The 25,947-nt window shown below is 42.2% G+C and overlaps 1 protein-coding gene across 6 annotated transcripts in view; it reads right to left on the bottom strand.

Annotated features, from left to right (window-relative positions):
* The window catches only part of ANO3 (anoctamin 3), a 291,826-nt gene that overhangs the window by 112,573 nt on the left and 153,306 nt on the right, over positions 1-25,947 (bottom strand). For 4 of the 6 annotated variants that reach the window (XM_053283690.1, XM_053283692.1, XM_053283693.1 and 1 more), the window contains 3 exons: positions 19,634-19,792; positions 16,208-16,308; positions 3,200-3,244 (listed from right to left, as the gene is read on the bottom strand). In XM_053283690.1, coding sequence (XP_053139665.1) covers positions 3,200-3,244; positions 16,208-16,308; positions 19,634-19,792 — 305 coding nt within the window. Of the gene's footprint in view, positions 1-3,199; positions 3,245-16,207; positions 16,309-19,633; positions 19,793-22,724; positions 22,742-25,947 lie in introns of those variants that run through there. The other 2 variants (XM_053283695.1, XM_053283691.1) reach the window with 2 other exon arrangements.

The raw sequence follows: 25,947 nt of genomic DNA, 5'->3' as shown, positions 1-25,947 counted from the left end.
AAATGGAAAGGATCAGGCTGTAGGACAGGCCTGCTCGACTTAGCCACCCCCCAGCTGTTTTTGGATGACATCTCACATAATCCCCAGCCACAGAGGCCAATAGCTAGGGATTATGGGAACTGTAGGCCAACATCTGCAGGAGGGCCTAAGTTGAGCATCCCTGCTGTAGAACAAGATGACACAGCCATTAAAAAGTCAACAGAGTCCAGTTCACTCATACTCTCCATGTTTGCCAGGCAATCCTTTATTTGTATTTATTTAATGCATATATCTAATGCTTCTCAAGTGTGATACTTTACAAGGCAATTTACAAAAATAAAAAATAAGAATAGCAACTAAAAAATAAAATTAAAAATCAGTACATCAGCCAATGTTTCTAAAAGTAGGTGTGACGAAAACCATGTACATAAGGGGCCCAGCAAAAGAGTTAAAGGGCCAAAGACCTATTGAAGAGGATTTGAGGTTCCTTTTAAATGTGACATGGTACACAGCCTGATGGATCTCCCCAGGGAGGGTGCAGAAAAGAGGCAGCACAACAGCCCAAAAGACCTGTGACTGTTTGGTGCCCCGTGTATTTGAGATCATGGTGGAAAAGAGAGCAGGACCTGTGAAGAGACCTTGAATTTGGTTTGGAAGCAGTGGCAACCAGTGAAGCTCCCATGTGATACAATAGCTGTGTCAAATTGGTTCCAAGGTCAGCTATCATGGACAGCACTTTTCCGTCATGTGAAAGGAGCTCAATGATTAATTTTTGCTTAGTAAACAGTTAACTATGTTTTCCACTATTAGCCACATGAAATGGCCTTATGATGAACCAAGGATAAATTGCTTGGTTTATAGTGCTCACAGAACAATTTGGTGGGGAAGTAGGAAAGAGTTATTTCTATTTCTGAACTCAGTTTGAATTAGAACATTGTGACAACAGGTTTGCCACATGGTCAGACAGCCCACATACCCAGCAGGAGTTCACATAAATCAGCAGGGCTGCCTTAAGGTAGGATATATCTAGAGACAAAAAGCCTGAGAAAAATTTAAATATTGAATTGGCAGCACCTAATTATACTTATTAGGTAGCCCAATATGTGCAAAGTTTTTAAACATTCCTAAAACAAAATTTAAGTTTATACACATTTTAAAACAAGGGCTTTTGTACTGATTGGCCAGAACTCACTCTCTCTATCCATTCAGTCGTGCCCATCTCTCGGTCATCTATGGCCAGAACAGTGGAAGTCAAAAGCAGTGGGAACCCAATTAGGTAAAATGCTGACCAGTGCTTTTCTTTTTATCCCCACAAGTAAAATGGCAAGATACCTAAAATGAAAGCTGAAAAAGTGGGGGAAGAAATATCCCTGAGGAGGGGAATGAGGTCTCCCCATGGCTATGCTATGGAACTGGTAAAGGACAAGGAGAAGTCCACCTGACTGTGATCTTCCTTGGGAGTCTTGCCTAATACCACACATCATGGTGTAAGAGAGCTTCTTTAGTAAAGAGAAGCCTCAAATGCACTTACAAGTCAAGATTTCATTATCCTCAAAATTCACCAGCAGAGTCCCATAAGAAACAAACAAGCTAAATAATAATCCAGTTGAGGAAATGTTATCAATAAAAACAAAATCAGGCTATAGGTCTGGATGTTAGGTAAAAAAACCCCTATCAAACACTTTAAAAATCTTACAAAGCAAACCATGTATATATTTTTTAATGTATTGGACACAAAGCAAGCACGTGCATGACTGGGGAATGGAGATAAGCAGTTGTAAATTTATATAATCAATTATTTTGTCTGAAGCTGTTTAATATCCAAATGTGGATGTTATTTTAAAAAAAATTTTCATCACTCTTTGGAGACTAAAATGTATGTAAATCAACATACCAAATATATCCTGAATGTTATCAAGATTTACATTCCTAGACTTTCTGGAAGTCAGCTATAAAATCTAAACCATTGCTAAATTTGGATATCTGACCAACAAAAGTAGCAGACACACAACATTAATATGAAATTCAGTAAGAAAACTGGAAAGAAGATGCAGATTAAGAGGTTTCTGCATTTTATTTCAAATCATTTAGTTTGCTGCTGGTGGTTCCAGTTAGATTTTGTAATGTAGTAATACTATTACAGAGGATGTTGGGTTTAACATACAAATTTGTTATATAAGAGAATTTGCCCAATGGAGTACAATGGAAATGCAGTAGAACTTCACTAATTTCCAGCATGAATCAAAACCCACCACTGGGTTTGAATAGCAGAATAAATAGGCCAGCCTACATACGACATGGGAGAACTGTGGTTTTTATTTTTACTTAGAAGTAAAGGTACTTCAGTGGGCTGTGGATTGGATTAGTAGCACTGCATGTGAGGGTGGGATTAAGCCTCTCTCCTGTGCCATTTTCTGGATTTAAACTACCTTCCTGTAGATGTTAGCCTTGCTGTTAGCAATTTAGATTGGGGAAACAGCACAGGGGAAATGGCTCAACCCACTCCCCGCTTTCCTAACAATGATTAACTTTGGGAGATCTGATCATGGATCGACATCACATAGAGTTTGGCACTGAAGGTTCTTGTTTAGTGATTAAAACATAATTTGTTATTATATTAGATATTTCTCAATGTATATTGTCATGGAATTCTTAAGGTTTCTTTTTTCTTTTTACGAACACATCAACACATTGACAAAACATTAGCCCTCTGGCATTATTACCTGAAATGTGAAATCATATGCTCCTCAACAAAAAGATGACAATTCCACTGCTGTCGTGAATTATTGTTCCAGATCTTTCCACACCTGACTGCAAGATATCCATGTTTATGTTTTCACATGTCACAAGTTTGACGTCTTGGAACAGACCCACAACCTAGCTGAACTGAAGTGCCAGCACTAATACAGCACAGTGGGCAAGCGTATGCTTTGCATATAGAAGATCTCAGATTCAATCTCTGGCATTTCCAGCTTAAAAAATCTTACATAACAGAACTGGGGGAAACCTTGATAGCTACCCTTGGTATCATTATAGGGAGTCTCACTATGCAGCCTCTAATGTTAAAACTCCATTACTGAAAACAATAAAGTTCTACTGCTTCCATTCATTAAATCAAGTTGCCTGAGGCTCTCTGTGATAAATTTACAACTGCTAGAATGGATTTTCTTAAGCAGGGTGACTATCTGGCAAAATTAAAAGCTATGCATCACCCACCAACCTGCCCATGGTTTTGCTCCTCCAGTCAGTGTAATAACATTTTTTCCTGAAAGAATAGCAAAAATCATCTGAGAACAATTTCATATATAATAGATGAAAAGGAAACACATGTAAGAAATGGGCCTTAACTATTTTCTAAAAGACCACCTATAGAAAATTAATGGCGGAAGCACAATTTTAAAGGTAAGGAGATATTTTAAAAAATTGTTAACTTTGAAATCCATATTAAATATTGATAGCTTAGCTATAAATTGAGCTACTTTAAATTAAACATTTAACATGCACTAAAAGTACAGGTTACAAAAAACTCAGAGATGATGGGTCTTCTCCCCTTTCAGTTCCATATTGATTTCTTGATAATGGGAAGAGTAGTGCCATTATATCAGCTGATAATTTGCACACAAACCTTGGCTGATAGATAGCTGGATGCAGGAACTGGAACAGATTGCTTTTCTGTTCCAATTATATATATATATTTGGTTATTCTAAAATGAACACATTAAGGCCTGAGTAGAAAATGTCACACAGATTTCTCTGAAATGTTCATTGAGAATATATAAAGCTACTTATGAAATACAATACACAGAGGTATGTCATAAAATAACTTCATATTCTCTTTGTACTGTTTGAATTTTGCCTGACACTTTTTTTTGGTTTAAGGTATTTAGGCATTGGAGGACGCACATATTCCTGAAGGTTCAAAAACAGGTTAGATTAGTACAAATCTTATTGTAAAGTTAGCAAATGCTTTGGCTGATGGACTGATCCTATGAGCTTTAGTACCATGCCAGTGATTCATACAAGATTGTGTTTACTGGTCCCAATGTTCAGAGGCGTATCTAGGGAAAATAGCACCTAGGGCAAGCACTGAAATTGCGCCCCCTGTCCAAACATCTGACACCCATCTTTCAGATAACTTTACCATAATATCAGCTCAAAAATACAAGTCAAGCTTGTTAACTTTTTAATATTGCAAAAACTATTTAGCAGTGGATGTAGCCAGACTAAAAAATGCTGGAAAACCACAAATTTCAGTATGCTGGGGCTCATGAAATACTCAAATATTATGTGGAGGTATACTTGGAAAACTAAACAGAAGTGCCTGTCTAATTCTCTACTATGCATTGTAGCAACACTATTACATAAGTTTTAAAAATAAATTGAGAATTTGACTTTTCCCAGATACTCTGAAAATAATTAAAGGATACACAGAGTAAACTGTGTCACTGCTTGGAATATATTCTCGTATTTCAGAAAGACATTTAAAATGAGAGGAAGAGAGCAAGAAACTCCCAGTGGGCCTTAATACTCAGGATTTCACACTGATTCAAAGACGAACTCACCATTAATAGCCATATTATTATTAAAACATCACATTTAACTCGCTTATTACAAGAAGTAAAGTAAGATCAAATGAATATAATCCTAGCTCATAAGCTTCAGCTCAGTATTCACAAGCCCTGATTCTCTGTTGTACATAGTGCCAAACTAAATATGTGTACAGTGACTCATATTAATTTTTTCTTACCTGTAACCCCTTTGGGGGGCTTCCTAAAGGCTACGGGGCGGGGTCTGCAAAGGTTCCTCCTCTCTGGGCTAGCCTCTAGGGCCTCACAGGGACCATTTGAGCATGTGTGGTGGCCATTTTTAAAAAATATATATTTTTTAAAATGGCCACTGAAAACAAAATGGCCACCCCGCATGCTCAAATGACCTCTGTGAGGCCTGGCATGGCCTAGGGCCTCATAAAGGCCATTTGAGCATGCACGGTGGCCATTTTGTTTTTAGCAGCCATTTTTATTTTTTAATTTTAAAAAATGGTGCCCCCTTCAAGTGGCACCTGGGGCACGTGCCCTGCCTGCCTCACCCTAGATACGCCCCTGCCAACGTTGCAGAGGTGAGAAAACTTACCTGTTGCACTCTTGCTGGGAATAGATCCATCCCAATACTGTAGCTAAACTAGTAATCAGTGCTGAAGAACCCAACACCAGCCTTTGTTTATGACTCACTAGATCCTTTTAGGATTACCAGCCCTATAGAACTGGCCATTCCTATGAATTCCTATAGAACCAAGAATCTGCACCAAATTCCAGATAAATATTGAAAGCAATGCTGGAAATTTTAATGGCTTGATGTTGTGGAAAATATGGAAAAATTATTGTGGGGGGAGCTCTCTAGGAATAACTTCAGTCAGAGTTGGCAACCCTTATATCTCTGAACAGCAGATCTGAACAAAGAGATTTGGGGAGAAAGTGATAAGGATACCCCTCCCTGTCTGGCATCCTACAAACCATTTCTCAGATGGGGAGCCACGAATGGCAACTATAGTAATTAACTAAAATAGTAACTAGCTATTTACTTACTACTATTACAGTAAGAAGCTTTAATGGAAAGTGATGCAAGTCAGAACATCTCTACATGATAGGCAACAACTGCTATGGCTCAAATTTATTTCATTTGTATCCTAATTCTCATCTTTCCTCCAGACAGAGCATCATTCAAAGAGATCTCAAGCTTACCACTATCAGAGTAACTGCATCATTGGCATTTACAGATCTGATCTATCAGATCAGGCAGGCTACCTATGTTTCTGTGTTTTGCCACTGTTAGTGTAAGTTCATTAAATACCAGCCTGAGCAGCTCAAGCTGACTTGGAACTATTTGACCATTGTTGCCTGGGAACGCTGACCCTGAAAGAACTCTTAACCTCTTCCATTTAACATAATGGGCATGAAATCTCCTGCTATGTACAGTATTCTGCCTCTCAGATTAACCATGACTAATGTTCCGCTAAATCATCATGTCTCCAGTGTGGCCACTGGAGACTTTTTATTCAGCTCTGAGGCTCAAAGACAGAATTGGGGGATGATGGGAAGAAAAGAGATGGAGAAAGAGACATGCAGCTAGGAGGAATACAGGATGGCTGCAGAGCTAGAAGGAGGTGGAGTGGGAAGAAACAGAAGTACCATTGTTCTTCTAAATTGTCCTAACATTTAAAATGTAGGCTATTGTTCTCTGAGGACAGAGACAACAATTTCTGAACTGAAGAGGTTTAAAAAGGGGTACTTTGCAAGTAGCAAGATGGCCCAATATTGGGAAAACTCCCAGATAACATCATAGAAGAATTAACTATAGGGGTGCGCAAATTTTTGACAGTTTGGTTTGAATTTGAACCGAACTGCCTGTCCATGAATTGGTTCAGTCAAACAAGCTGGCAGTCCAGTCCATTCAATCAAACTGAGTTGAACTGGGTTGACCCTGTTTGACACGATTCGAGGGGCGATGCTTGTAAAGGGGAACCTGATGAAGATTCCCCTTTACAACAACAGGGAATCCTGCCTTTAAAAGGTTTCTAAGGGTGGTTGGGGGAGGGCGGCAGCAAGAGGGACCCTTACCAGTAGTGATGCTGGTGGCTCCCCTAAACCCCAGTGCTCCGCTATGCACAGAGGTCATAAGAACATAAGAACAGCCCTGTTGGATCAGGCCCAGAGCCCATCTAGTCCAGCATCATGTTTCACACAGTGGCCCACCAGATGCCACTGGGAGCCTATGGGCAGGAGTTGAGGGCATGCCCTCTCTCCTGCTGTTACTCCCCTGCAACTGGTACTCTGAGGCTGGAAGCTGGGGTCACACAAATGGCCTCTGTGCATCCGGAACTGTGCTACCACCACATGGGTCATGATGATGGGGGAGGGGATCATTGGGGTTTAGAGGAGCTGCTGGCACTGGCATTGGCACTAATAAGGGGCCCTCCCACCACCCCCTCTCTCCACCCCTCTTGCCATCCATCAAACTGGATTGTACTGGTCTGTAACAGGCTAGGCCTGGTTTTGGTTTGAACTCAGACCTGCCACCTTTTTTTTTTAAGGCCAGTTCGATTTGAATTCTAACCATGTTTGAACCATGTTTTTTTCAAATTGAGCTGGGTTTGATTTGAACTGGTTCTGCACCCCTCTATTTAACAGTTTGACATCAGCCTTACTCTGCAGCCCATGTAACAATGCGTAATTGTTAGTTGAGGCCTAACCTTCACTTCCAGTTCCAAGGGAAATGTACCCAGTGACTTAAATGAAGTCAAATGTGTACCCCAATGTTTTACTGCGCATTATTTACAGATTACTGTTTAGGCTGAAATCCTTACTAGAGAGTAAACCTCACTTAATAAACTGGGACTTAATTCTGAACAAACATGCATTTGACAAGTGACCACTCCCCCACCCTCTAAAGAGTTAACAGGAAGTGAACCCTTGTCTTGACTGACAGGCTGGTGAACTCCAGGGCTCAACCAATCAGTATACCAGGTGGGACCTAGAGAGTTGTTGCTGGGAATTCTGGGAACAAAAAGGAGGAAATCAAGGCTGGAAATATGATGGAAGAGAGACATGCAGCAATTGAGTTTGCTGCAACAGGAGGACTGCAGATTCTTGGAAGACAGAACTGCAGGGGTTTGATTTGAATGAGTTCAAGGACAAGGAGCTAGGGCTTTGGGGTTTGGGAATTTCAGCATAGGGAACAGTTTGTTTAGTCAGACTGTGTGTCAGGAATTTATTTTGCTTTTGTGCGTGTGCTTTGCATTGTCCTAAATATCTGTTCTTTGCAACTGAGTAACCAGGATTTTAAAGTGTGCCTCCTTAGAGCCAGAAAGGCATATTGGAGCATTCCTGTAACCAAGTTAAACCATTTTTAAGTTTGTCTACAAAGCTCAAAGCCTCAGATGGAACTAGTTTATAGTAATTTTAATAAAAAGTCTTTTTCCCACTCTGTTCTTTACTTTTCCAAGCCTCTAAGGTTTGGATTATTAACCCAGCAGGAGCACGGAGAGGGAACAAGCCCACTGGTGCAAACAGGTCTCAGAGACAGCTTGGCCAAATTAACAATTAACTTCACGTGCAGGCAGATGCCTGGGAGAACAATTGGTTCTATTCTTCCCTATTAACAAAGGGGGAGCACATTTTTTTGTATTTGCCCAGTACCCAGTTAAAGAAGCACCTTGTGCTACAGCACTCAATCCAATGGTCCATTTCTCTGAAAGTCCAGAGTGCTTAGTGGCAACACTAACTACTGGAACTTCTGGGTTTACCAGAATATATTCTCCCCCCCCCCCCCGCCCCGGGTTTTGGAAAGTTAAAGGTTTTTAACTGCCAAGCAGCTTCTCAGAGCTCTCAGACGGATGTCTCAGTTGATAAGAATCCCTCGTGAGCTAGGTATCTGAGGAAGCAGCTGAGGACTGTTTTAGACTGGTCAGGGAGTCGGGAAAGGAAAATTTCCACTGCCCACAACTCACTATACACACGACCATGCAAAAGTGGGCTAATGAAGCTCAGCCCACTTTCACGCAGTCATGAAAACCACTGGGCTCGTGGGCAACCCAATGGTTCTCTGGTGGCTAGCCTGTCTAAAAACCCCTCCCCTTAACCCAGGTTGGCGGAGTGAGAGCTCCGCTAACATGGGTTTTTGGGTTGTGAGACACTGTAGTGCATCTCCTCACCATGGCGACTCATGAGGAGACCCCTGACTGGGAGGCTCCATCAAGCCTCCCAGCTGTGGGGGTCTCCCAGCATGCCCCACACACTTGTGCAGGGCATGCTGGGACTTCTGGGGTCCAGGCAACCCCCGATCCCTGCCGCCCTTATCGGCTCCGTGATGGAGCCAGTAGTCATGTGGGTGGCCAATCTGGCTGCCCAGGGTGAGCGCTCTCTTCATGTGCTTGGAGAGCAAGCTAAGCCTGCACTCCCCTCTCTAACCCTCCTGGCACTTCACACTAATTGTGTGAAGCACCTCATGACTGTGCTACAATTTTGAAAATGTCTGACTTCCAGACTAGCACTGTGTTAGTGAAAGAGTACCGAACATGCATGCTAGGGCTGTGCTGTTGAGTGTGAGGGAAAGGGTGATTTTTGACAACCTCCACTTCCCTCTGAATCCTTCTGTGTTTCCTAAAAATATATCCCTGAGGGTTGCACAGCTCAGGGTACAGTGGGCTTCAGCGGGAAGGGGAGATTATTGGCAATCATCCATCCTCTCCTGTGTGACACTACAGTTATGGTCTGGATATTTGGCACTATGGCACCAGCACAGTGCTAGTCTAGATGTCAGCCCATAATTTTTAACTTTAAGCCATTGCAAGAAGAGTTAATGGCAGAAAGGCATAATCAAGGACATCAACATAATAATCAAAACAACCAGTCATCATCATATAAATTTTCATGAAATTTCATGCCTGAAAAATATCTGACTGAAGTCACGCAGCCTAATGGTATACATGCAGAACTGTTTTTCAAGATGGGCTGCAGACTATCAGGCAATCAGAAACTTCTAGAATACAAGGTTGTTGTATTGGTTTTTAAAAAAATGTTTTCATGTAATATTATTACCGTATTCTTAAATATTTTTACCATATCCTTACCCCAGGATGGCATACATTATGCTTCCTATTGTATCTTCACAACAATTCTATGAAGTAGGCTAGACTGAGAGAGAGGGGGAGACTGGCTGAAGGACACCCAGTGAGATGCATGACTGAACAGTAATTTGAACCTAGGGCTCCCAGGCCTACATCCTTGCTGGTGATACCAGCAATACCAACTGGCTCTCAACAGATAGGACAGTTTTAAAAGGATATAAACTACAAGACTAGTCACCTAAGAGTTCTGATTTATGTTGTTCATAAATGTTGATGTAAAATAGCTCATGTTATAAAAAACATTCCGCCCAAACCAAATAAGGCAAGACTGCTAAGACTAATCCCAGTTATTAAACACATTTATTGTGACTTCTTGGCTTTTATTTTATTATAGTTCCCCTTGCTGAAGTAAATATGACAACAATGCTGGATTGTTTACAGGATTGCTAAAGATAATTGTAATAATCACTCCTTGAGATTGATTTGCTTCCTTTTCTGGCTCATTTTCTCATCAACATTGCTGGCTTATTTCCTGACAATTGATGTAGTTTATAACCCACTTAATTCTGAAAGAGACACATTTGGTTTAATACACCTACTCTGAAGTAAATAAGCTCTGTACTGTACTCAACATGCTTTAGCCAGCAGATATAACTATTCTGCAGTGGAAACCACCGCAGTTTTGGTTTTTTAATGGTTTCAGAAACTTGTGCCTAAAGATGGACTTGAATGTGATGATCCTGTGTAACTATATGGATTGAAGACATCCACATTCATCTGGTGCTGCAGAACTGTCATATCCCAAAGGGAAATTTGTAAAAGCAAGCTGCTTAGGCTTTATGTCAGGAACCTGTACAACATTCTTTTCCAAGTGGTGGTGTAGTATGGGGAATAGGAAGTGCAAGTAAAGTAGGCTTCCTGTTCTAGTTTCACTATGGCCACCTTCACACATAACACCAAACCGGAGGTGAGCAAGCCAGAGGTTCCATTTCGTGTTCCTCCAAATCTGTGAAACCGAGGTTTTGTCACAAAAGCAACCTGAGATTTTTAAGCTGAAACCGTAATTTGAACCTTCAGTTTATAGCGGGCTTTGCTGTTCCCACCTGGGGTTTGAAGATGGTACCGTGTTGTCCAAATTCTGCCCCCACCATAATCTGGGTTTTGTGCTGTGGCTGCTGCCAAAACTGTGGAGAGGGCAGCTCAGACCAGCCCAGAAATGCATCAGCTCTATACCAGCTCTCAGAGCACTTGCCCCACCCCTGAATTCTCTACACTCCTCCAGCCATTGCCCAGCAACTGGGATGCCACATTGTCGCATCCCAAGCTTCACAGCATGTCAAATGGAAAAGCCACATTGGTGGATGCCCCCTTCTACTGTGTCCTATTGATGTGCAAACAGGTTCAAGGTCAGACATTGAACCAGTTCTGTTCGACTGTTCAAGGTCGGACATTGAACCAGTTCTGTTCGACTGTTCAAGGTCGGACATTGAACCAGTTCTGTTTGACTGTTCAAGGTCGAACCTAACCACCCCCTGTTTGGCCCCGACCCAAGACTGAACACCCCCACCCCCTGGGCCATTCCGGAAGTTTGCGAATATATATATATATATATATATATATATATATATATATATATATATATATTTGCTTACCTTATCCGGGGTCCAGAGCCCCTGGTGGCGCAGTGGTAAAACTGCTGCCCTGTAACCAGAAGGTTACAAGTTCGATCCTGACCAGGGGCTCAAGGTTGACTCAGCCTTCCATCCTTCCGAGGTCGGTAAAATGAGTACCCAGAATGTTGGGGGCAATATGCTAAAAATCATTGTAAACCGCGTAGAGAGCTCCGACTATAGAGCGGTATATAAATGTAAGTGCTATTGCTAGTGCTATTGCTATTGCTACCTTATCCGGGGTCATTGCTCGAGGTGGCGGGGGGGGGGAAGGGGGTCTGCAAAGGTTCCCCTCCTCTGCCAGCTTCCCTTACTGCCCAAACAATGGGCTACACAGAGGCCCATTGTTCAGGTGTGGCGACCTCCAAAATGGCCACATTGCCAGATGGGGATGGCCCGAACGGGCCGAAAAGGCAGCCAAATTCACCTGGCTTGCCATGGTACACTGAAAATAGGGGCTCCTGATTATTCCCTATATGGAGTACCAACAAAAAATTGGGGTGGGTGGTAGGCACCCAGGGGTGTCTACCACCCACCAAACACCAAAGCAACCAGACACTCCTGTGATAATTGCTGATTTTTTGAAGATTTTTTCTTTTGCATTTCTCCCATAGAGAATAATGGGGATTTGAGGATGCCCCATTCCCTACCTTTGTGGGGTGCCAGGGCACCCCATATTGGGTCTGGTGGCACATCAGGGCCGTCCTTCACCCCCCAGGCACCCCCAAGTTGATAGAATTTATTGTTGTTTAATTAGGAATTTTTAAAGAATCAATTTCTGGCTCCATCCAAAGGAATGCATTGGCTCCATAAGAAAACAACACACCTTAATTGCTTAATAGGTTTATTTGTCTGAACTTTGAGTTAGGTTCAAATCAATTAACCAATTAAGGTGAAAGGGTACAGTGTGTTCTCTCTCAATGGGATCCTCACTGAATGCTGTTTCCAGTGGATCTAGAAAATAATTCTTTAAAAAATCCTGAATAAACAACAATGAATCCTATCAATTTGGGTGTGCCTGGGGGGAGTTCTGGCACAACCTGCCGTGCCCCCAGACCCACTCTGGGGTGTCCTGGTACCCCTCAAAGGGGGATGGGGCTGCCTCAAATCCCCATTATTCCCTATGGGAGAAATAAAAAATTGAAAAAAAACTTCAAAAAATCAGCAATAATCACAGGTTTCTGATTGCTTTGGCATTTGGTGGGTGCCAACCACCCACCTCATTTCTTCTTCTTTTTTTTGCCCCTAGGTACTTCACATAGTGAATAATGGGCAATAATAATAACCATTTCAAAAAATCATTAAATATAGTAGGAGTGTCTGATTGCTTTGGGATTTGGGTGGTAGTTGGCACCCATGGGTGCCTACCACTAAACCCAGTTTTGGAGGCTCAAACCAGTTTGAACCAGTTTGAACAGCTTCAAAACAGGTTCAAATTCAAACCAAACCAAATGAGTGTTCAAGCAAAACCAAAACTGAACCTCCCCACCCTGGTTTGAACCTGGTTTGAATTCAAACTGAACCAGGAAAACCAGTTTTGTGCACATCCCTCATTTAAATGTCATTTTAAAGAGTTTAAATGCCCTTTCTGGGCAGTTCATGCTGAAAAAGGATTGCCACCTTGAAGGGCACACCCCCTTGAAGATTGTGGCCAATGGTTACTGCCCTGCTGATGTGCTGATAGCTTACCCTCAGTCTGGCAACATGAGCGCTACAGAACTTGCTGGGATGTGGGCTCAGTGGACCATGGAGAGGGAGGGTCTCCCCTGCCTTGAAATGGGAGATTATCCAGCCTGGGTTAGAAGATGGTCTGCAGGACAATTCCCAAGTACAAGGACTAAAATCAGGTTTGTCAATTTGAGGTTTGGCATTATGCGCAAAGGCGGCCTATGTCTGAAATTGCTTAAATTAGGGTCAAACTTAATGTATTACTATTATTTCTTGTTTACACAGTCAGACAGGTGTTATTGACTGGTTTGTTTTATCCAGACATCGAGTCCTTCCCAAGGACCTGGGATGCCAGAATTTTATTGTCAATGTTGTTGCTGTTGTTATAGATATCGTCGCAGAGTATAGGCTGTTCCCAGTAAAGTTGCTTTTTGTAATTGGCTGATGGTGATTTCTGTGGCCCCTATGGTGTTGAGGTGCTCTTCAAGGTCTTTTGGAACTGCACCTAGGGTGCCAATTACTACTGGGGTTATTTTGGTCTTTTTCTGCCACAGCCTTTCAATTTCAATTTGTAGATCTTTGTATTTGGTTATTTTTTCTATTTCTTCTTCTTCTTCTTCTTTTATTTTATTTTATTTTATTTTATTATTATTATTTACATTTATATCCTGCTCTTCCTCCAAGGAGCCCAGAGCGGTGTACTACATACTTGAGTTTCTGTTTCACAACAACCCTGTGAAGTAGGTTAGGCTGAGAGAGAAGTGACTGGCCCAGAGTCACCCAGCTAGTTTCATGGCTGAATGGGGATTTGAATTCGGGTCTCCCTGGTCCTAGTCCAGCACTCTAACCACTACACCACGCTGGCTCTCTATGTGGCTATTGTACTTATATTTTTCTTCATTAAAATAGCAGCCACAATCTGAACACTGTGGATCAGAACACTGGTGTATAGGGAACTGGGCATTTAATCTTTTATAATCATGTCATAGTGCAGATGAAAATTTCCCTCTAAACTTCTATAAGACCTAGAAAGGCAGCTTCTGTTGGCTTTAGCAGAAGCTTCACGTAAGGACTTACATTGAACTGTTTCATCATGACATATCATGTCTGATTTGGCTGGTAGAAAGAAAATATATAAATTCCACCTTTTTGCCAACAAAATCACTACTAAATATTGGTGAATTAATCCTCAGATTTCGCAAGTAGTAAGATACCTTAATAAGAGGAATCAGTTGAGGTTTCATTAAACAGATGAAACCTGTACCTAGATATAACCGCTGACATTGACCCCTGCTAACTGGGCAAAGAGGCACCTTTTAACGTGGTGATTCTCTTTATTTAGCAGGGGGAGAGTAACTGGCCTTATCCACCCCCAGCACAGTACCTCCAGTGACTGTTGCTAGTGTCTGTCTTATGTTTCTTTTAGATTGTGAGCCCTTTGGGGACAGGGAGCTATCTTATTATTTCTCTGTGTAAACCAGCCTGAGCCATTTTTGGAAGGGCGGTATAGAAATCGAATAAATAATAATAATAATAATTGGCAAGATCAATGTTGGCTCCTATGGCCTTAAAAATCTGCAAGTTTTTAGTACTTAGTGTTTTTATAGTTGTATATATACTCTTGAGAAACATGAAGGCCTTATGTTCTGTGACATAGAGAGGTAATACACATGATCATCTTGGGTGGTTTGGAAAAGGGAAGACTGGCTACCCCAATCCCAACACACAAGCAGAGGCTCCGTGTGTCTCTGGCAACTCACCCCACAGACATCCAAGGATACCAGTGCTCTGGGAAGGGAAAACAAAGCTGGACTCACCAGCAGCCATCTTTATCAAAGAGTCCCAGGGCTATATGGGCCAGGCAGAGGATATCTGCTGCTTTACCTCAGCACAGTAGCAGATCTCCTCTGTCTGGTCCCTCTAGCCCAGGAACTCTATGATAAAGATGGCAGTTGACTACCAAGAGTCCCTGAAAATGGCACAAGTACCTTCACAACCAAACTCTGAAGTAGGACAGCAGCTGTTTTCATCCTACCACAGTTTGGACCCAGGTAGAAGAAATTGGTTACCCAGATTTGAATGGGGTGGGTAGACATGAGTCCCATGGGTCCAAAAAAAGCTGGGTTTGCTCTCTCCAACCCAGCTTTTATGGTTGTGAGAAAAGCCTAGAGAGTGTGGAGAGTACAGGCAGAAAAGGTGACGACTGGGAATCTACATGAGAAGAGGGACAGAAAAATAACCGATCAGGTCAACCCTTGCTTAGATTCAACAGTGCCACATTATTGGGTGCTTCCAAGATATGTTCACTCTATGCCAGTAAGCCAAGGAAACATGAAGCTAAATATATTACACGTTGGCTCAGGTTGCTTTTCATTCCATTCAGATTGAGGTAATGACTGACATGATGAAGTCACCATGAGTGATGTTTTTCATAGCAAGACCAATTTGTTTGATGCTCTGACATGTTATGTTAGCCATGCTTAATTCCTAAACTAATGGAATTTACTTAGCTGTGACTCACTCATACCATTGATTTCAAAGGGGGCTCAGATATAACTCCCTGGATTGCGGATATAGTGATCTCATGGTTCACTACCTCCCATCTCAACCTAGATTTCATGCATTTTGCAAAGAAAGAAAGAAAGAAAGAAAGAAAGAAAGGAAGGAAGGAAGGAAGGAAGGAAGGAAGGAAGGAAGGAAGGAAGGAAGGAAGGAGAGAGGGAGGGAAGGAAGGAAGGAAGGAAGGAAGGAAGGAAGGAAGGAAGGAAGGAAGGAAGGAAGGAAGGAAGGAAGGGATAGATGTCAGGCATACTGTTTGCCAGACATTTTAGAGCATTCAACAATCAGTAACCTACCATATATATACAGATGCCATGATTGTCTCACCATGTCTCATCAGTCATCAGCTTAAATAGCAACCTGTATCCATCCTTTGAAACCTCTCAGTTGAAAGACTCCAGGCTTCTGAGGTCTTTTGGAATGCCACACAGAGATTTGTGAAAAGAAGCCAGATCTCAATACAGAGTGGAATATTTGACTTTGTCAATGCATTTCTCTGAGTTCACATACAATGAAAACTGAAGTACATTTGAATGCAGCAGAGATCTCCACTCTTCATAGTTTTAGAAAAATGCACATTTAAAGAATGCACAAGAGTGAATCCATACACAAATCCTGTTTTAGGGTAAAGTATGCTTCATTTACATATGCATAAAAATAAATTAAGAAAGTGCTAGCAAGTTGCAAAGATAAAATATTTTAATAATACCTGAAAGGCATCCTGATGTTCATCCTTTCTGCATATTTGCACAGTGTGTCCCAAGGACAGTGAATTTTAACAAACATAATATCATTGTTTGTAACAGCTGGCTGCAAAAGAAACCAAATACGCACTCATTAACATTCCAAATTGAAGTGGCAATCAGGTCCAAGCGACACATTATGTAAAGCATATAAAGCATATGACTGGCACTAGTGGGCTTGGTTTTTTAAAATCTAAACAACAGCCCAGGATGATCCAAATCATGACTGAGATGGGGTAAAGTCCTAATCCAGATACTGCTGCAACTGCTACTGGAGAGTGGGTGGCAATCAAGTACATGATAGCCATTAATATACTACCCTGTTCCCATGCTAATGCCCCCTGCTCTGCCCCGGTTATGTGCATGTCTGAGAAGGACAGCCCTGGTGAGGTTTCCACCAGGCAATTTAGAACTCTGAGCACCCAGGGGAGGAGTGCCACTCTCCTCAGATAAGAACATAAGAATAGCCGTGCTAGATCAGGCCCAAGGCCCATCTAGTCCAGTATCCTGTTTCATACAGTGGCCCACTAGATGCTGCTGGAAGCCCACAGGCAGGAGTTTATGGCACGCCTTCCCTCCTGCTGTTACTCCCCTGCAACTGGTATTCAGAGGCATCCTGCCTTTGAGGCTGGAGGTGGCCTTTAGACTTCCAAGTAGTAGCTGATGATAGACCTCTCCTCCATGAAGTTATGCAAACCCCTCTTAAAACCGTCCAGGTTGTTGGCTGTCTCCACAACTTGTGGCAGATAATTCCACAAGCTGATTATGCGTTGTGTGAAAAAGTACTTCTGTTTGTTGGACCTAAATTTCCTGGCAATCAATTTCATGCGATAACCCCTGGTTCTAGTGTTATGTGGGAGGGAGAAAAATTTCTCTCTATCCACTTTCTCCACACCATGCATGATTTTATAGACCTCTATCATGTCTCCCCACAGTTGTCTTTTTTCTAAACTAAATAGCCCCAGATGTCGCCTTGCCTCAGAAGGAAGGTGCTCTAGGCTCCTGATCATCATGGTTGCCCTCTTCTGCTCCTTTTCCAGTTCTACAATGTCCTTCTTTAGATGTGGTGACCAGAATTGTACACAGTACTACAAGTGTAGCCACATCATAGTTTTGTAAAAGGGCATTATAATATTAGCAGTTTTATTTTCTATCCCCTTCCTAATGATCCCTAGCATGGAATTAGCCTTTTTCACAGCTGACGCACATTGAATCAACACTTTCAATGAGCTGTCCACCATAACCCCAAGATCCCTCTCCTGGTCAGTCACCAATAGGGGTGTACAATTCAGACTTTTCGGTGTTTCGATTTGGATCCAAACCGAAACACCCCTGTTCTGTTTTGTATCCGAATATGGCCCATCCAAATCACCCCTGATTCGATTCGGATCCGAATTAATCCAAATCTGAATCCGAATCAATTCAGGTTAAAAAAACGGGTCCTGGGGGCAAAAGAGTGGGGTGGAGTGGTAGTGCCTAATGGATGGAGGCTACCACCCCAATTGCAGAGGGATTGGGCAAAGGGCTAATTTTTGGTGTCTTTGGGGCAGATTGGGGGCATGAAGTGGGATCTGGGCCAAAAGAGTGGGGTGGGGTGGTAGTGCCTAATGGTTGGAGGCTACCACCCCAATTGCAGAGTGATTGTGCAGAGGGCTGATTTTTGGTGAATTTCTGAAGTTTACGCGTTTTTAAGGTTCCCCCCCATTAGGTATAATGAAGGGTGTATTGCTTCACGTCGGGGGGAAAGGGGTGGCCTAGAGTGGTGTGGGGTTGGTGGTAGTGCCGGGTAGGGGCAATGAAGCTACCTGAATTTTTTCAAAGGATTTGGGCAGAGGGCTGATTTTTGGTGAATTGTTGAAGTTTACACATCTTTAAGGTTTTTCCTCATAAGGTGGTATAATGGAGCTTTCAGCAGCCCCATAAGGGCACTTGGGGGGTGCTGGGGTGGCCCAGAGAGAGTGGTGGTGTAGTTCACATAGGGTGTTTCTGAGTGTTTCTGGTGTTTCACAATCTGTTGTTTCTGAGGTATTCTGAGTGTGGATTCTATGATAGCAAATGAGATTTTCTATAAGACAGCATGAATCCACTCTAATTTGCCACCCCTTTCCCCCCAACATGAAGCGATACACCCTTCATTATACCTAATGGGCACTACCACCCCTCCCCACTCTTTTGCCCCTGGCACCCGAAATTTGAGCAGACGTCACATCAGACCTTTTTGCATTGAAGTCAATGGGATGCAAAAAGGCGGGAAATTCAAATAGACATCATTGCTCAAAATGTGGGGGGGGGGGAAGAAGTCCACAAAATGGAGCTCCAAAACATCCGAATATTTCAGATCCGAAACAGGGGTGATTCGTTTCGGATCCGAAATGATTCGGATTTCTTTGAGGGTGATTCGATTCAGCTCCGAATCACCCGAAATTAGCTGTTTCGGGTACAGATCGTTCTGTACCTGAAACGTTTCGCACATCCCTAGTCACCAACAGCTCAGATCCCATCAGCATATACTTGAAGTTAGGTTTTTTTGACCCAATGTGCATCACTTTACACGTGCCAACACTGAACCACATTTGCCAATTTGTCGCCCAATCACCCAGTTTGGAGAGATCCTTTTGGAGCTCCTCACAATTCATTTTGGATTTAACTATCCTAAATAGTTTGGTATCATCTGGAAATTTGGCCACCTCGCTGCTTATTCCAACTTCTAAATCATTTATGAATAAATTAAAAAGCAAAAGCACTGGTCTGGGGATCTAGTATTGTGCTTTTGAGTAAACTCCATGGATTCTGGAGTGAAGTGACTCTCCTGATTTTCCCTTTCAGTTTTCTTTTCACCATACTTCTCCTCCCTGATTTCCTTTTGCAACTCCCAGTCATTGTCAGCATTTTGATCCGGAGGGAGATAGCACGGCTCCATTGGCACATTTCAGATATATGCTGAAGCTGTGGAGAACAGAGGGTGTGACTAATGAGTGTATTGGTGCAGGGAACAGTGCTAGCTAGAGAATCCTGTAGATGTTCCTCTTTCTGCCTCTGTAGATGTTCCTCCTCTACCCCAGTACAGTGTGTCTTGATTAATAATGATTGAAGGGGGCTATCTATGTGACAAAATGTCAGAGGTCATGATTTTTAGCAGCAGTTTCCCTGATGCTGCAGTCAATGGAATTTCCAAGGATATTATAGATACCCTTGGTCTTATCTGGGAGAAGAAGGCTCCAGCAGGCTTAACTCCAAGCCTGCTAGGACTCAGCAGTATCAGAGGACAGCAACACCACTACTACCACCTTTCAGGATGTTTATGGATATCTTTCCTATCAGGATTTTCTAACTACATATTTTTGCTGCTGTTGAAAATAAATTATCGACACTACAGTGAGAGATAAACATACCTCTCTTTCTAACATTAGTCCTTCTGCTCGCAGGTTCTTTTCAAAAGTGCTTCTTTTCTCTATTTGTGGACTTGACTTTTTATAGACTAGAATATAATCAATGCGCTTTTTGCCATCCTTGAAGAAGAGACCTGATGTTGCTAGGGCACTCATATCATTCTGAAAGAAAAACAAAATTTCCATGCATATAAATGTTTAAACATGTGACCACAGTTCAGAAACAAACAAACTAACTAACTAACTAACTAAATAAATATTACAATACGTGCTATTTCTGTACAGGATTCTTTCTGTGCTGCTGTGATTCCAGGGCCTCATCAGTTGTGTATAATGTGATGCAAAATTACTACACCACCAAGTAAATACATGGATTTCAGTTTCAAAGCAAGGATTCATTGGAATGGCTGTGTGTGTTCTCTGCTGATGGACTGCTAGCTGTGTGCAAATGCACCCAAACATAGCATTTACATGCTGCCACATACCTGCTCTTGTGTTCAGAATGCTCAATCCTGTCTGTGGCAGCAGCTGTGAACAACTGGTAGGCAGCTAAACACTGCTGTGTTATAAAAGGGACATGAAGGAAGAATAGGAGAAGATGGAAAATAGCTAGGTTAAAAGGTTTGCTGTACAAATAGCTGGAACAGTTGAGTATGAGATACATGAATTATCATGTTTTCTGACTGAAGCTTCAGTATTTAATTTTTTAAGAAATCCAATTCAGATAAAAGGATAGGAGTTTTTAGGCTCAGGATAGTCTAAAAGTGGAAAAGTTAGAAACAGTGGTTGACTTCTAGAATAATGAAGTGTTAGTGCAGCAATGGTGTACTGGTGCTACTGGGGAAGAGTCATTTTGATTCATTGCCCTTTCCCTCTGAAGCTAACCGTGGCTCCTGAAAATATATATCTGAGGGCTACTCAAGCATTTGGGGTCATATTTCTGGAAGTCAAAATCAGCTTCAGTGAGAAGGGGGGAATCAATTAAACATCTTTTCCCTTGCATCAGTGCAGCTTTAGTTGCACTCACACTTTTCTAGTCTGGATGTTAGCTACTATTCTAATTTTTCTACTTTTAGTGTATCCAGGACCTTAAAAACCTACTCATCTAGCTCCCTGATCTCACAAACCCTCTCCCTCCTTTCTTTTATATGACACTTATTGATGCAAGCAGCAGTGACACTCTGGACTAAGTGAGAGAGAGGAGAGGCCTATGTCTCCCCATCTTTCCCTTCTCGGCAATGGGTGCACAAGTGCCACGTATGTCTAAGTGCCTTGTGAAATGTATCTTTCCAAGAAGTGACTGCAATGTCCCTTGGCCCTTCAAAAACTAAATTATTGAAGGGCCAAGAGGACCTAGACTGAATTGCTAGGTGCTGAATGAAAGGCGGGAGGTGAGAAGTCAGAACTCCCTCTTTTCTGTTCATTGCAGCCACAGTGCGGCTACTGCTGCCACTTGTAAGTGTGGTTTAAAGGGAAGAGAGGAGGATTTTGGGCACTGGGGCAAGCTAACTGGGTAGCAGAAAGCAAATGATAGCAAGGAAATTTCAATTTCATACTGGCTTGGAAAGTCAGCTGATTTTTTTCAAAGTAGTGCAGCTGATTTTCCAGTCCAATCCAAAATGATCCGGGGCAGATTTATCCATCTGCAATCACTGTATAAAAGGATATCCTTTTATGCGCCCTACAACCTGTTCTCTTGACCCTTGCCCAAGTTGGCTTATCTCATCTGGTAATCATATTATCAGAGAGGGTCTGGTAAATATTATAAATGCTTCTCTGAGGGAGGGCAGGGTGCCTCCTTGTCTTAAGGAGACCATTATTAGACCACTTTTGAAGAAAGCTGCACTGGCTCCCTCTGTGTTAACTAATTAAAGACCTGTTTCTAATCTTCCATGGTTAGGCAAGGTGATTGCATAGGTGGTGGCCTCTCAGCTCCAAGCAGTTTTGGATGATGCCGACTATCTAGACTGATTTCAAACTGGCTTTCGTGTGGGCTATGGAGTTTAGACTGCCTTGGTCGGCCTGATGGATGATCTCCAACTGACTATCACCAGAGCGAGTGTGACTCTGCTGATCCTTTTGGATCTCTCTGCAGCTTTCAATACCATCAACCATGGTACTCTTCTAGACTGCCTGAGGGAGGTAGGATTGGGTGGCACTGTTTTACAGTGCTTCCGCTCCTAACTCTCTGACAGATTCCAGATGGTTTTACTTGGAGACTGTTGTTTTGCAAAGCGAGAACTAAAGGGTGGAGTTCCACAAGGCTCCATACTGTCTCCAATGTTCTTTAACATCTACATGAAACTGCTTGGAGAGATCACCAGGAGGTTTGATGCAGGGTGTTATCAATATGCTGACGACACCCAGATCTACTTCTCCATGTCAACCTCATGAGGAAATGGCATATCTTCCCTTACAGCCTTGAGGCTGTAATGGGCTGGATGAGGGATAACAAACTGAAGTTGAATCCAAATAAGACAGAGGTACAGACTATGGGAAACAACTATTTCGGGCACCAGCAATATAGGAAGATGCTAAAAGGCATCATCTCATACTGTGCAGGAGATGGCAATGGTAAACCCCTCCTGTATTCTACCAAAGACAACCACAGGGCTCTGTGGTCACCAGGAGTCAACACTGACTCGATGGCACACTTTACCTTTACTGATTGTGGGGGTTGGGACGTGAGAGATGGTTTAGATCTGCCTGTTCAGGATGGGGTTACACTTCCTCTGAAAGATCAGGTGAGTAGCTTGGGAGTGCTCCTGGACCCAAAGCTCTCCCTGGTTTCCAGGTGGAGGTGGTGGCGAGGCACGCTTTTCACCAGCTTTGGCTGATGTCAGCTATGTCCAATTCTAGAGATGAATGACCTTAAAACAGTGGTACATAAGCTGGTAACCTCCAGGCTTGACTACTGTAATGTGCTTTATGTGGGGCTGCTTTTGCAAGTAGTCTGGAAACTACAATTGATACAGAATGCGGCAGTCAGATTGGTCTCTGGAACAACACAAAGGGTTCACATAATACCAGTTTTGAAAGAATTGCACTGGCTGCCGATATGTTTCCGAGTGAAGTACAAAGTGCTGGTTATTACCTATAAAGCCCTTAACAGCTTGGGTCCAGGTTTTTAAAGAGAGTGCCTCCTTTGTCATGAACTCTGCCACCTGTTATGATCTTCTGGAGAGGTCCAGTTACAGTTGCCACCAGCTCATTTGATGTTGACCCAGGACCGGGTTTTCTGTGTGGCTGCCCCAGAGCTTTAGAATATGCTCCCTGCTGAAAAAAGAGCATCTCCTTCTCTGTTTGTTTTCAGGAAGACCCTCCTGTTCTCGCAAGCTTTTCAGTAGGATTTTAATAATTTTAATAATTTGTTTTAATAACTGTTTTATACTATTTTCATTGTGTAGTGTATTTTAATCTATGTTGATTTTTAAATATTTTAAATTTGTACACCGCCTAGAGATGTACATATCAGACAGTATAAAAATATGATAAATAAATAAATAAATCATGAGGCAGTTGCTATATCCCTACAACTAATGAGTGTTTCACAAATAGTTAAGCAAATCTTTTATTTCTAACCCTGAAAGCTGCCAGGTGATACACAAAATAAAAATATATATATTGTTTTAAGATCAAACCTATGTTTAGCTCACAACTAATACATAAACATTTAAAAACAGGCTTGATATCAAACAGAATTCTTCTTGGAACACCACACAGAGACTTTTATTCTGTATCAATTAATCTAGATCGGGGTTCCCAAATTTGGGTCCCCTGGTCTAGAACAACTCAACACTACTACTGCAGACATAAGTCTACAGTCACCACAGCCAAGCAATGAGCAAGAGACAGGACTCATATCTGCTGCAAGCATCATTAATTAATTATGATTAATTAATTAATTATCATTAACTGTCAGCCACACATTAATGGGACTTCCCTCAAGTTCTGTTATTTGATTTCATACAGTTTAAATATGCTAGCTTTGAGACAGCTAGTTGAAAGATGGGTTATAAATATCTTCATCAATAAGCAACAAATATCAGTGCATCTATTTATGCATGTATTTATTTCATAAAAAGCTTTTATCCCACCTTGAAGACTAAGACTCTCAAGACTTTTTTTTAAAAGACATTACAATCACAATTTCTTTTAAAATAAATGCAATAAAATAACAGGCTCAGTCAGCAGCTGAGAATAGAGCAGTAATAAATTAAACAAAATTAAAAGCAAGAGAAAATAACAATGGACCAGGTCTCACGATCAGTGAGACCCGGTTTTTCCTGGTGAGCGGGAAGAGCGGGCTAATCCCGCTCTCCCTGCTCACAAGCGAGCAGAGAGTCCTGGGCGGCCGGATCGGCCGCCCACATGATGGTCGGCTCTGTGACGGAGCTGGCGGGAGGTGGGGGGAGCGGGGGCCACGCAGCCCCCGCAAGCCCCAATATGCCCTGCGCGACTGCGCAGGGCATACTGGGGAGCTTCCCGGCCTGGAGTCTACTTGTGAGTAGGCGCAGCGCGAAGGCGCGCCGTGGCTACCCACAATTGCAAAAAGCAGGTTTGCAGGAGCTCTCGCTCCGCAAACCTGCTTTTTAGCAGGGGTTCTCGAGTGGGTTACCCGCTCAAGAACCTCCGGGCTCGGCTGCGAGCCCGGTGGTTCTTATGGTTACCAAAAATCGGGCTAGCCTCTGCTAGCCCGATTTTTGCTGATCGTGAGAAGCGCCCCAATGTTTTTACTTGTCCAAAGAAGACAAGTGCTTGACAGATTATGGATTGCCAGGCTGTAAATAAGATATACTGAAAGTGATTATCTGATTTGTTTATTATATTTTTCTGTGACAATCTGGTCTCCAGGTTCTGGGAATTTATTCAGGTTTTTTTTTTAACTTTTCCTCATTGCCACCATATAAATTCTTGTTACCCTGCTCTCGGTACTCAGCTTCTTTTGCCTACATATCCTTGCGAGCTCAGGATAGGCGTATGTTCAGGATATAAATGAAACAAAACTTGGGGTATAAAATGAGAACAAGAATAAATTTATTATTTACTGATTAGAATAAAGATCTCTGCAAAGCAGGACACACAAGCTTCTCTGCTAAGTTACTAGGTACATCCGCTGTTCAACTTTCTGAGTGTTTCTTTTCCTTTGGATAAAATGTAACGTATGAGGGTGAGATAACTAGGACTGAGGTAATTAAAACTGGGTTTGTAAACTTTGTGAATTCTTTTAGACCTTCTTGTCTGTTACTAGGAGCTGCCCAGTACACTGCTGGTCCTCCAGCCTCCACACATTCACCCTTCAAGTTCCACACAACACCCCTGCACCCCCGAACAATCTTTCCTGTTCAGAACACACCAACCAATCTCTCATCCCTCAGCCCCAAAAACCTCCTACTCCCATGCCACTAATTCCAACACTCTCCTCCTCTCTCTCTGTCTCAACTGCCTTTATTTTAAATCCCTCCCCCCTGAACCTTCTGTGTAGTTGCTAGGGCAACACACACACTCACTCATGCACTCACTCACCAGCTCCTATATATACGTTCCATCACAGATATTACCTCAGTAAAAATATTTCTACCCTTGATGCCAAGATAACCCCTGGGGTCTATCATTTCAGTTCCTTCTATTTCTTTAAAAGCTTTTTGTGCTTTTTGTGTTTTCAGAAAAATAAAACCATTATGTTTTCACCCTCCACCCCTCTTAAATCAAACCCACAGATGACATACTGGAAAGAATCTGTCTTCACACTCTCTTTGTCTCTGTGACCAAAGCAAGTAAGTGTAAAGTGATGCAAATTGAGGCAAAAATCAAAACAAAACCAACTTCAAATATATCATGTGAAGTATAAATAACTGACCAAGAGAGGAAACTTGGAGTTGTGGTGATCAGCTCATGAAAATATCAACTCAGTTCAAAGCAGTTGTGAAAAAGTAAAATTCCAAGCTAGGGGTTATTAGGAAGTGGAGTGACATTTAAACTGCTAATATTATAATGGCTTTGTACAAATTTGGGGTATTGTGCCCAGTTCTGGTCACCATATCTCAAAAAGGATAGTATATCACTGGAAAAAATGCAGAAGAGAGCAACCAAGATGATCTGGGTCACCTTCCTTATGAGGTAACCCTAAAACACTTGAGGTTTTTAAGTAGGGATGTGCAATTTGATTCATGCCAAATCGTGGCAATTCACGTGATTCTAATACAGATCAAATCATCCTTAAAATAAAGGGGCTGATTCATATTAGAATTGAATTAGCCCCGATTTGTCGCAAATTGAGTCGCATCATTCGAGCTGCCATTTTGGTGGGCTTTTCT

The sequence above is a fragment of the Hemicordylus capensis genome, chromosome 1, assembly GCF_027244095.1.
Source record: "Hemicordylus capensis ecotype Gifberg chromosome 1, rHemCap1.1.pri, whole genome shotgun sequence".
Lineage (NCBI taxonomy): Eukaryota > Metazoa > Chordata > Lepidosauria > Squamata > Cordylidae > Hemicordylus > Hemicordylus capensis.
Note: the sequence above shows the minus strand (reverse complement) of the source record. Positions and strands in the feature narration are given on the sequence as shown.